Source organism: Sinocyclocheilus grahami, unplaced genomic scaffold (genome assembly GCF_001515645.1).
Source record: "Sinocyclocheilus grahami isolate Dianchi unplaced genomic scaffold, SAMN03320097.WGS_v1.1 scaffold65.1, whole genome shotgun sequence".
Lineage (NCBI taxonomy): Eukaryota > Metazoa > Chordata > Actinopteri > Cypriniformes > Cyprinidae > Sinocyclocheilus > Sinocyclocheilus grahami.
In genome coordinates this window covers 1,072,511-1,085,217 of record NW_015505244.1, presented here as the reverse complement: position 1 = coordinate 1,085,217, position 12,707 = coordinate 1,072,511, and the positions used below count along the sequence as shown (strand labels likewise).

The following is a 12,707-nucleotide window of genomic DNA, read 5'->3' as shown; positions in this document are numbered from 1 at the left end:
AAAGTCACTTTAACATAAAATCCTTAAAAAAAAACACATAAAATCAATATGGAAATCAAAATGTATTTATATTAAAATAATAATAATAAATTAAATAACCACCCTCCCCCCCTCAATAACTGTTGTTTTTAAATGAACATACAGTTCTTGAAACTTAATTCACAAAAATAATTAGTTAATTAATATACCAATACTCAGAATTCTGTTCATAAAAACATTTTAAAACAAGCCTATAATAACCTGTATTGGGGAGGCATGATCAAAAAATTGACTGAACACATTGTTATAGGTCCAGAAAGTGCTGGTTTGATTTATTTGACCATACATGTGATTCATGCCTTCATTTATCAACCCATGGACAGGAATGGTTGAACCCTTTTACTAGCACAGTAACCTAATCACAGTCATCCTTAGGTCCTTACAGAGCTTTCAAGGAGTACTTGATTACAGTGGTTCCAGTTGTGTGACCATCTGGTGCACATTGAACGGTTGTATATTATAATTGCCATAAATGTGATCCTATGTATGCAAATGTAAAAATATCTGTGACTGCCTCGAGTGAAAAAGCAGATGAGATAGACAGTCTACTCCTCCACAGTTTCCTTTTTGCTGGTCTCCTGGCCTTCAAAGATCGGGTACTTGCTTTCCACCTCTGTCCATGTGATGGCACCATTGGCCAGGTCACGAACGATTTCGGGCAATTCACTAACCTGTAAATAAACATATGTATCTCAGCAAAATAGTCAACATGCGCTGCCTCAGTGAATGAAATGAAGACACAAACATGACCAACTGCTTTACCTCAGCCCTGATCTGCCTCATGGAGTCACGGTCTCTCAGAGTGGCCGTGTGGGGCGTCTTATTAACCGTGTCAAAATCGATGGTGATACCAAATGCCACACCAATCTCATCCGTTCTGGCATAGCGTCTACCAATAGATCCTGAGGAATCATCCACCTTGTGGGAGACACCATTCCTGGTCAAGGCTTCAGCTGTAGAGTGAAGCAAAACATGAATCATTACAGAATTATCATTCAGATATTATTGATACAATTTTATAAATGGGAGTAGAGATGTTATTACTCACATAATTCTCGAACAAATGGCATAAATTCCTGATTTTGGCTCAATGGAAGGACGGAGCATTTGTATGGTGCAACAGTGGCAGGGAAGCTGAAATACTGAAGAGAAAGAAGCAAACTTCATAAATAAAGCAAGACAAACATATGAAATGATTCATTATAGAATATTACAGCTACTGCATATACCGTTCTTTGCTCATCCCCCTCCCTGATACGGAATGTGTGCTCAAAGATGGAATACATGATTCTCCCGATGCCGAAAGAGGGTTCGATCACATTAGGAACAACCTCCTCAACTGTGGAGCAAGACAAAGTCAATTAAAACCTCTGACATATTCTTGTTATGTTGACATTAAAATCGTAGCTTCTTCCTCTTACCGTGCAGGGTCTTCTGGAACCTCTTGACGTTAACCATGTCTTTGGTGAGCTTAAAAGTCTTGCCCTCTGTCTCAATGGTGAACTCACTGCAATGACAGAGGAAACCACTGAATGAACAGAATAACATTGGTAAGCACTACGGACTGAGAAAAATACCTATTTTAGCTCTGACTATTGGTTAAAAACCCTATGATATTGCTACTTCAAATAAATTCCTCAACAAAATATTAAGCAGCACAACCGTTTTTAACATTGATAATAAGACATCAACATATTAGAATGATTTCTTAAGAATCATGTAACACTGAAGACTGGAGCAATGATGATGAAAATTCAGAATCCTGAATGCTGGGGGGGAAAAAAAGGCTGTTTTCACTAATCTGACACCAAACCTCAAACTTTTAAACGATAGTGTATCTGCCTTTAAATTGTGAATCTTCATATTTGGGGGTCATTGGAATTTTCAAATGCTCTCATCAGTGATGATACTCACCCATTCTCGTTAAGGAGTTTCTCTTGACCTGTGATGTAGCATTCATCACAGATAGCCAGGTATTCCATGGCGAACTTGGCATCCTTCTTGTACGCTTTGCCAATGGCTCCTTTGTTTGGCTCGAACTGGACAACATTTACAACTTTGTGTGAAGCAGTTAAGGAAGGTAACTGAGGACAAACAGAACTAACACTCTGCTGAGAGAGTTCAGATCCAACTCAAATGCTTTGATTATTGTAGTTATTAAGATATGCAGGAAGTTGAAGGATATGGGTTCCTTTAAGGGTTTCTCAGCAACCAGAGGGACTTTGGTGGCCCGTGCATGGCACAAAAGATCATAACATGAGCGATCAGCACACCCCACGATCTCAATCCACCCCTAAAAAAAGCAAACACACAAATAAATTCCCATTTTATTGAGCAGGTAATGTCAGAAAGTCCTCAAGCGAAAACTGAACGTACATAAGAGGTTTTGGTCTCAGCGTCCCAGCAGTCACAGGCATAGTGGGCCATCTCATTGTCCATGTGCTGACGGAAACGAAGCTTGTCTTTCGCCACGCCCACTTTGATCAGATAAAGGTAGATCCTTCCAACGAAGTAGCCCAAGACGGAGTTGTTGATGATGCCCTACAAAAAACAAGTTTGTTACTACAACCGAAGTGTTAATTATAACCAATACATCATAAATGAGATCTTCACTGACCTGCTCCACTGCATCACCCAGCTTCATTATCTGGGCAGACTGCCCACTAGTCTGTGCTTTGGACGAGTAAAGCATGATCTCCAGATCAGCAACACTGGAGAACTTGGAATGAACCTTCTCATTCGGATCTACAAAGTGCTCGATCTCAGCCATTGTAAACTCTCTATGGAGAGAAATGTTCACTTCAGTACTGTGGTAACACTTGTATGTGACAACCAAATAACCAAATCATAATCCGCACCTGACACGAATCAAGCCAGAGCGAGGAGAGATTTCATTCCTGAAGGAGTTTCCGATCTGGGCAGCAGCAAATGGCAGCTTTCCCTGGTTGAACTCCAAAAGACGTTTGAAATTGAGAAAGATTCCCTGAGCAGTTTCTGGCCTCAAATAGCTATGGAAATAATGTAGCCCCAAGTGTAACACATCCGTATTCTTACTTTGGATATTTTAAAATGATAGCATGTAGTCTAGTAGTATCCAACTTACATTTACGTTACAATTACATTTAGTAATTTAGCAGACGCTTTACTTACCCTTGCATGTTGCCCCCAGGCCCAATGGAGGTCTGGAACATAAGATTGAATGAGATGGGAGGTGTGAGATCATTTCCTGTACTGGGAGACTTCACATTGTATTGCACAAACAAATCTGCCAACTCCTGCTGAGTGTAGTTATCCATCTGAAGGGGGAAAAAAAGGCAGAATAAACCTATTACTAATCAATAATTTTACTAAACAGTAGAGGCCCATTCACACCAAGAATGATAACTAGAACTATTTTAGTGTCCACATCAATGGATGATAATGCTGCAGTTATGTCTTTTGCCGCTTTAAATTATCAAGCTTATTATAATAGCGTGAATTCTTTTTGGCTGTCAATGTTTTTATCGTTCATCAGCTAGAACAAAACGTTTCTGTGTTGTTATCATTGTGGTGTGGACTTCACTATCTACATAGAATTACAACGATTATAAAAACATTTTGTTTTATAGATATCGTTCTTGGTGTGTATGGTCCTTATTGCATTAAATACTCCTTTTGCACACCAAGTTAAGCTTATAAAAGCTAGTTATAAATTTAACATTGCATCAGTGAGACGTACCTGAGTGATGACACCCTCCATCTCGGATTTCTTTTCTGACGTACATTTTTTGTCACTCATTAATTTCTGAAGATGAGCTAAAAAACAAGACATTGCAAGTATTTTTATTATTAGTAGTATTATATATTTAATTTAATTTTAATAATGGAAATATAAAAAGTTGTACTACTAGTACTAATATTACTGTATAGTTGTTATATACTGCTAATAATGCATTAAAATAAAATAACTTAAAAATACAAATTTTTAGCATTTTATTGGACCAAAAAAAATTGTATAAGCCTCTGAGTACAAGATGAGTCACCAATATTTTCAGTCTGTTTTTTGCAAAAAGAGAAATGTAGTTGTTATTCATTTTTATTGCTATGTCAGCATCTAATGCTATCTTCATTGCAAATAATTACAAGAGTTACATCAACACAAAATAAAAACCAAGCAAACAGAAAAATACAGCTGTTAAAACTGTCAAAATGAGAAATGTAAAAAGGTAATTTTGGCAACTTTAAGGAGTCTAGATTTAGCTTAAATAAAGCACTTATTCATTTCAATCAGGTTGGTGGTCTACAAATCATGGAGTCTGGTTGGATGCCTAAGAAAGCCTTTGTGATTCTTACAGATCCCATTGTTTTCTTTTACTCCTGAACATCTACAGCATCCATGGAGTCACATCAGAGGACGTCTCAAAGCAGTCAAATTATCCAGTACTACTGGAGCAGTTGCTATTAGATGAAACAATGACAAACCTTTAAGGAGATGGTCAGCCCGGAAACACTCTCCGTTCTTGACATCTTTGACCATGTAGTCGGCAAACTTATCCACATGCCCTGATGTCCTAAAACACAACGAAAGCACTGAGTAAGAGTTCCAGAGATTATGCACAGATTAAATGGAGAACAGCCAGATGAATGCTCACTTGAGAACAGGTTCTGGTGTAAGCATGGTGCAGTCAATCTCCAGAATCTGCTCCTCCTGGATGAAGTGCTGCCTCCAGACCTGGAGAATGTTGTTCTTCAGAGCACATCCGACCGGCCCAAAGTCATACAGCCCACTCACACCTTTTTCACACACACACAAACAAAAGCAAACTATTAGTTGACAATAACAAGCAATCTTAATTACTTTTACTAGTAATTGCTCCATACAATTTTGTTCAAATGAACCTTGCAAATTCTGAATAAAGGTAAAACAAAGCTATTCAAATATTTATATGAGGAAAAACAAAACTCACTCACCGCCATAGATAGCAAATGCCTGATCGTAGAAGAAACGTCTTTTTAGAGTGTCTTCCATCTTGGTTCGGTCCACAATGTCATCTTTGGGCTGTAAGGCAAGCTCCTGCAAAATGGAAAAAGAGTCAAATGGATTATGTAAATCAGGGATGGACAACTTTGATAGTGACGAGGGCCAGCACCTTTTCTCCTTTATACCAAGGGGCCAGATTACTAATGCACGTCCACACACCTTTTACACCATCGTACTCAATTTCCTTTTTATTGAAGGAAATCAAAGTATAATTCATTTGATTTTAAATATTTTTTTAACTATAAAATGTGTGCCGTCATTCTAGTTCAAATGGGAATCTTTGTTGTCAGTTGGCAAGCAATATTACCCCAAGCAAGTGTAAACATCTCGATTGCATTGTCTGTAAATTTGCAACAAACAAATGTACAGAGGTCCTATTTTTGATTAGTAGTCTACATAACATTCTCAATACAAGCTAAGAGGGCAGTTAAAAAGTGCTTATTCAAAAATAGTTATTGCAAATGGTACCATAACATAACAGGGTGTCTGCAGGATTTTTAAAGTCAACTGTAATACTTTTAGAGACCTTTTTAAGGCCTGCACAAAAAAATTAATAACACACGAGTGAGGTAGGGCAATGTCTATAGTAACATATTAAACTGTAAAATGGCTGTAAAAAGCATGATTTAGAATTCAGATACAGGTTTTCACAAAACCAAAAAGTTTTATAAATGATAAACTTCACATTTTAGCCTTTAAACGAGTTTTAAGAAAAGGAACGAGTCAAAAGTATAATTTATTACATTAATTTAAATAATTATTGTTATTAATTAAATAAATACATATTAGTGTCTTAATTGTTTAGATTAGTCCTGGCATCCTCTACAAAGGGCATAGAATAAAATATCCTTTTTCAAAAAAAAATTCATTTGTTTCTTATACACCAACCAAAGTAATGACAAAAAAAAAAACTTAAACAAAACTTATTTTTCTGGTTCTCAGGAGGTTATATACTGTATATATTATTTCACACAATAAATTTAAAATATATTGTTTCTATATATGATCCACGTCTTTAAAGCTTGATTTTGATTTTGATTCAAATCAAAGATTGTAATGTTGTGATTTCTCTCTTGGCAGGTTCATAGCGCATAAAGCTTTAAAGGGGTCATATGACGCGATTTTAAGTTTTCCTTTCTCTTTGGAGTGTTAAAAGCTGATTGTGCATAGATAAGATCCCTGAAGTTGCAAAGACTAAAGTCTCAAAACCAAAGAGATATTCTTTATCAAAGTTAAGACTCTGCCACGCCCTCCTAAAACGCCTCGTTCTAACACGCCCCCACATATCTACCTCACTATGTGGAAATATTAGCATAATGCAGCCCAAATGTTCACGCAAAGAAAGAAGGTGTGGTTTCAGTAACCGCAGTTAGTGTTGAAGCAGCATGTCAGGGAGACTCTGTGTGTTTCAGTGCAAAAGTAACTTTTTTTATTTCAAAGAACACCTGGTCAGCTTTCTCTTTTTGCGATCTATTGCAGTGTTGCATTTAAATCCAGTTTTTCCCTGTAAACAAAAATAACAAACATTCTTCAGATTTTTTTAAACTAAAACTTCACTAACTTCTTAATCTGAATATGCCCCCCCCCCCAGTGGTTGATTTATATGTATTCTGCAGTAACCTATTACCTTTCAATGTCAAGTGTACTGTTTATAATATAATATAATATAATATCTCCTCTGAAATTTTACAGCATTCTTCATTTGCTTCATTTCGAAGCTCTGTTGAAAACATCTGCTAAATGGTGCACTTGTCCATATAAACTATGAATAATTACTCACTTTACTGTTCGACCACAAGATGTCAGTATAAGCATACATTTAAATAGTGCCTCAAATTGATCAACTATGGAATAAGAATAAACTGAATCTATCAGTTTATTTATTCTAAAGCCATTCGCCACAAACGCTTCCATTTCTTTTCATTACATATATTTATATAAACGTCATCTATTAGTGATATACCATTAATAACCTATTTTTATTCCATATGTGGTCAGAATAAAATTCTGTATTTTGTTGTTGTTGTTAAAATAGAATAGAACGTTTGTCAAAAATCCAATACTTAATTTAGCAACTCAACAGCAACGACCGACAAGCACAAGATATTATATCTTTTAATGGTCTGTTTGCATTATTTATATTTACATAATTTGTAATATTGTATTATAATTTTAAATTGTTAGTAGAGAAAGTACTAGAAAGTAGGAGAGAAAATGTGATAAGGTATTAAATATGCTGTAAAACTAGTTGAAGTGATGGTTGCATCACACAGGCTGCCTTATTAAACATTAAGATCAAACACCCACCTTCATAAAACATTCAGTAACCCTCCCACCTCTCTGTGTCATTAAAACATTTCTGAAATTACTGCAATTTCTCTTAGTATCTCAGCAAAATCATTTCCCTTTTAAACCATGCCTATGCTTAATGTGCTATTGATTATGTCATTTTCAGCATCAGTCCACCTTTTTAGATTCTTTAAATCAGATGTTTTTTTGTTTTTAGGTTTTATGGTTTCCTGGTTATTAGGTTTGAAACAGGTTTGAAATGACTTTATGTGAGTTATGCTGTTCTAAGTGAGAGCTAACAGGTAAAAAAAAAAAGAAAAAAGTAGGCTACTTTCTACAGCTTGACCTGTAATACAGATAGTAGGTGTGCCTACACAGATTTTATTGTTATTTTTATTTATGTGAGTTATGCTGTTCTAAGTGAGAGCTAACAGGTAAAAAAAAAAAGAAAAAAAGTAGGCTACTTTCTACAGCTTGACCTGTAATACAGATAGTAGGTGTGCCTACACAGATTTTATTGTTATTTATTTATTTTTTTAAATGGTTGTTATTTTAATTTGTTTGTTATTTTTATGCTTATGTGCATATCTTTATTAGATGGTTTTGATTAATTATGATGCAAACTATATATTTTCAAGCTGTTGTTTGAACTTTAACAAAAACAAGTCAGAAACAAACAGAAACAAGTCAGAAAACAACAAAGTAAAGTTTTAGATTCAACAAACATTAGATTCGTTGTCTTTTTCTTGTTTTAAATGTACAACAAGTCTTAATAGCTTATGTATTTTTATTGTATATTTTTGCTAGAAATAATTTAATATAGCGTATTTTTGTTCTAGAAAACAAAACGAAAAATTATTTAAAAGATTATTTTTGCAGGGCACATTGCATATATTATGTTTTAAGGTTCCCGCCAAAATTTAATTAATAATAATAAAAAAAAAATTTTTTATTGAATAATAAATTAATCATTAAAATAAAATTTGATTAAATAAATAGTACATTTATTTAAAATGTATATTTATATAATGCTACATTTCTGTAAAGTACCTACATGTACACTACATGTTTGCCAAACTATCATAATAAATAAATTCATTCATATAAAATCATACTTTTTAAAATTTGATATTTTACTTGATATCAGTGTGGCTGATATCAAGTAAAAGTAACTGCAGTACCTATGGTTACCATGGTACATTTTTGTAAAGGGTAGTTTCACACGGTCACATCGTGTGTGTGTGTGTGTGTGTGTGTGTGCGTGTGTGCGCACAGGTTTGTTTTTATGGTTTATGGGGACTCTCCATAGGGGTAATGGTTTTTATACTGTACAAACCATATTTTCTATTGCCCTACACCAACCCTACCCCTAAACCTACCCCTCACAGGAACCTTTCTGCATTTTTAGATTTTCAAAAAACTCATTCTGAATTATTTATAAGCCTTTTGAATTACTGGGACACTGAAAATGTCCTCATAAATCACCTTCTCGTTTTAATACCTATGTCATACCCATGTTATTATACAAATGTGTGTCCTCAAACCACATAAACGTGTGTGTGTGTGTGTGTGTGTGTGCCCACACAGTCACACACACGCGCGCGCGCGCAAGGGGAGAGAAAGCGCGGCTGCAGATCAGACTCTTTGTTATTTTACACACTCTGTCACTGATCACCACAGACCTCAAATCACACGAGAGCTGAGATGTCGCCGATCCCCGCCATCTGACAGGAGTGTCTTGTCTCGCGCTGCTCGCTGTAAGATCGTGAGGTGTGTGTTGCATGTTTATTTGGATACGCTGGTGTAAGATCGAGTGCGCTGTATGGTGCGTCTGCCATCCGGACTCACACCGCTAGCTCGCTAGCATCAGGCTAGCTGAAAATTATCAAAACATAAGTGACTGAGGAGGAATAAAATCCCGTTTCCATGGACAACACGTCCATCATAACCCAGGTAGCAAATCCAAAGGAGGAAGAGATTATTTCTTCTTGTCAAGAAAAAGGTAAGGCGAGTGGCTGCTGTTTATTTGACTTAATGTTGGATGTTTTTTTTTTGACAGCGGAATCACTGCGGCTTTGCTGCTGATGCTCTTAAGATTTGATTAATCTATACGATTTCAAAGACTAATGATTATTTTCTATAATATTAAAGACGTGAATTTTATAACAATAATTTTTCTTATTATAATTATTATTATGACTATTATTAATATTATGTTTTGTTATTGAAGTATTAATTGAATTGTTATTGTTGTGTATATATATATATATATATATATATATATAGTTACATATTGTTATATATTGTTATATTACACAATTTTGCTTCATGTTTTATTGGAAATCAAGACTAAAATATTGAAAAAGAAATTGATTGATTTTTATAGTGTATGTTTGCCAGCTCCTGAATGAATCTCAAAACAAGTGTTTCCAGCCTGCTGCCTTCTGTTCATGGTATTAAGCAACAATGTGTTTGACATGAATGCACTGTACTTGATCACAGTTATTTTCCTAAGCATCAGAGCAAACAATCTTAATGCCTGTGCTAGAGCCCTGTTAAGCGGATCCAATTATTTAGTTCCACTGAACCTGAAATCAAAACATTGTGAACTGGCGTTGTCATTCTTGGTGTTGTGGTGGTTTGGTATCCAGCATGTTTTCTGTTCAGATATGTACAGTATAGAGGTATATGGTCACTCCTGATGTAGTAATGAAGTTTGTTTATTATGAATATGAATGTATTTTTTAGGGAAGCGCCGATCCGGTATTCATATCGGGTATCGGCTCCGATAGTGCCATTTTTCTCGGATCGGGTATCGGTCAGAGAGGGCCGATCCAAATCCGAGATTTTTATATTTTTTTTCTTCGATTGTGCAAATTATTCTGTGTTACTTCTGAAGCCATACGATAACTTAATGTGCGCTACATATGAATATTTAAGTCCATGCGAAAGATTATCAGTTCCACACACAGAGATATATAAATTCTACATTTATTTAAATGAGGGAAAAAAACTTCACTGGTATCGGATCGGTATTGGCCAATACCGAACCCTAGGTATCGGAATCGGTATCGGAGGCGAAAAAGGCGGATCGGAGCATCCCTAGTATTTTTCCTGGTTTATGTATCAATTTCTGCATGACAAATCAAGCATTATTGTACAGGTCAGGAGTGTTGATGGTTTTCTCTCTTACTGTGGATGAAAGAATCCGATTAACCGCTTCTAAATATTTAATGATGTAGTAAACAGTGTGTTTTACTGTAATACATCATCAAAGCATTTTAATTTTAAACCATCGCTTCTGGCCAAAATACCAGTCTGCTTCCTCCAGTGAAAAAGACCATCCCCTGTTGTCCTCTCACATCAAAATCCACCGACATATTTGTTTAGAACTGTTTTGGACTTTTTTAAACACTTGGCTTGTAAACAGTGTTTGATCTGTGCATATTTCACTCCTGATTCAGACAAGACAACTTTTTCACTGGAGAAAGCAATATTATGGATAGAGGACACATATTTTAGCCTGAAACAACAGTTTGAAGTTATAAACGTCGATGGATTCTTTCATTTCACAAGAAGTTAATTGATAGACTGGAGTCATGTTGAGTACTTGTGGATTATTTGTGATGTTTTTAGCAGCTGTTTTAACTCATTTTGACGGCACCCATTCACTGCAGAGAATCCAGTTGTTAGCAACTGATGTAATGCTAAATTTCTCCAAATCTGTTCTGATAAAACTCAGATCAAACTCAGATTAACAGTGCTGCATGTTCGTTTTTATGTTCCTTTTTTGTGTTATTTGTCTCAGTTGATTTTCCCTTTAGATTTTGCAGAACTTCTAAACTATATATTTTACTCAATAAAGTGAGTTTGCCCAGCAAATCAATATCTCCTCCAGCCTGGCACTTTTCCCAAGTGCTCTTGACACATTTTGAGTTGTTGTGGTCACCATCTGAAGCCTAATGCTGTTAAATCCCTGCTTTGTCCGGTGTGTTAGTTGATTGAAACAATGTGGAATCAAATTCAAATTGAATTCCAGAGCACTTCCATGGATCACGCGGAAAACAAACTCCTACTTATACAGTTATCAGTGGCTTTTTATAATTGCTTCTTCGTTTAAAGGGGTCCAAACAAAGTAGTTTCGCTTTCACAACGAAGCACACAGCGCCTTCACGACATGGCGGCGGCAACAACAATACTACAGCGAGAATAAAAGTTACGCCTTCTTTCTTTGCGTGAACATTTGGGCGGCGTTATGCAAATCTTCCCACATAGTGACGTAGGTATGTGGGGGCGTGTTCGAACGAGCCATTTTAGGTAGGTGTGGCTGACTGTTAACTTTTATAAAGAATTTCTCTTTGGATTTGAGACTTTAGTCTTTGCAACTTTACAGATCTTCTTTATGCACCAAGAGCTTGTAACACTCCAAAGAGAAATCGCATCATATGACCCCTTTAACTAGTTCTCAAGAGAGCGTTTAGCCCCGTTGAGGTCTTGTGCCTGCTTACACTCTTAAAAATAAAGGTGCTTCAAAAGGTTTTTCAAGCGATGCCATAGAAGAACCATTTTTGGTTCCACAAAGAACCATTCAGTCAAAGGTTATTTAAAGAACCATCTCTTTCTTACCTTTTTATAATCTGAAGAACCTTCTTTCACCACAAAGAACCCTTTGTGAAACAGAAAGGTTCTTCAGATGTTAAAGGTTCTTTATGGAACCATTTATGGCGCTTTTCCACTGCATGGTACAGCTCGGTACGGTTCACTTTTGGGGGGTTTTCCACTGGGTACGGTACCTGGTACTTTTTTTAGTATCCCCTCAGTTGAGGTTCCAAGTGAACCGTACCGTTACCAAAACGTGACGTGTAAACTCTGCTGATCACGGATTGGCCGGAGAGAATCGTCGCTACCTGCGTCACTGAACTTGCGCCACAAACACAACAGAACTGCTAGATTTAAATCAGCACAGCCAGCGAAAGATCGAATACAACTGTTTTGAGCAAGCGCACTTTTTTTTAACAACCAAAAAGTGGATGTTTCGTGATCTGTTGAGGAAGTACAGACATTCCTCTCGTTGTGTGAAACGGAGCGGATCCAGCGAGAGCTTGATAGGGCGATGCGGAATGAAAAAGTTTTTCAGGAGTCGCGGCAGTAGAGGCGGCGCAACTATAACGACATGTGAATAATCCCGCACACTCTACAGCGATACTAAACTGCAGTGGAAACGCAAACCGAGCCGTGCCGTACTGAGCCGTCAGCTACTGTTTTGTTATTAGTTTAAGTATTTGCTATTGACTGTTCAAATGCAGAGTTTTGCGCATCATGTGTGTGTGTGTGTGTGTGTGTGTGAGAGAGAGAGAGA

The 12,707-nt window shown here is 36.4% G+C and overlaps 2 protein-coding genes across 3 annotated transcripts in view; one reads left to right on the top strand and one right to left on the bottom strand.

Moving 5' to 3' along the window:
* Positions 1-283: 283 nt before the first annotated feature.
* Positions 284-9,186, bottom strand: LOC107584992 (glycine--tRNA ligase-like). Its single transcript, XM_016271794.1, has 16 exons — positions 9,043-9,186; positions 4,990-5,143; positions 4,671-4,812; positions 4,501-4,589; positions 3,758-3,834; positions 3,190-3,335; positions 2,898-3,047; positions 2,657-2,819; positions 2,416-2,580; positions 2,225-2,332; positions 1,954-2,099; positions 1,461-1,546; positions 1,269-1,378; positions 1,088-1,181; positions 802-992; positions 284-710 (listed from the first exon to the last, which is right to left on the bottom strand). The coding sequence occupies exons 1-16, from the start codon at positions 9,184-9,186 to the stop codon at positions 585-587; spliced, it is 2,091 nt and encodes a 696-aa protein (XP_016127280.1). The 3' UTR covers positions 284-584.
* ctdspla (CTD (carboxy-terminal domain, RNA polymerase II, polypeptide A) small phosphatase-like a) overlaps positions 8,950-12,707 on the top strand; it is a 37,266-nt gene continuing 33,508 nt past the window's right edge. For both annotated transcript variants that reach the window (XM_016271729.1, XM_016271728.1), the window contains exon 1: positions 8,950-9,350. In XM_016271729.1, the coding sequence (XP_016127215.1) occupies positions 9,275-9,350 (76 nt within the window). In that variant the 5' untranslated portion in view covers positions 8,950-9,274. The remainder of the gene's footprint in view (positions 9,351-12,707) is intronic.

Coding starts and splice junctions, on each gene's coding strand:
- LOC107584992 (XM_016271794.1), bottom strand. CDS start 9,186: ATGGCAGACGCACCATACAGCGCACTCGATCTTACACCAGCGTATCCA. Junction 2,581..2,656: donor TGGGTGATGCAGTGGAGCAG/GTCAGTGAAGAT, acceptor TGTTTTTTGTAG/GGCATCATCAACAACTCCGT. Junction 2,333..2,415: donor CTGAGACCAAAACCTCTTAT/GTACGTTCAGTT, acceptor TGCTTTTTTTAG/GGGTGGATTGAGATCGTGGG.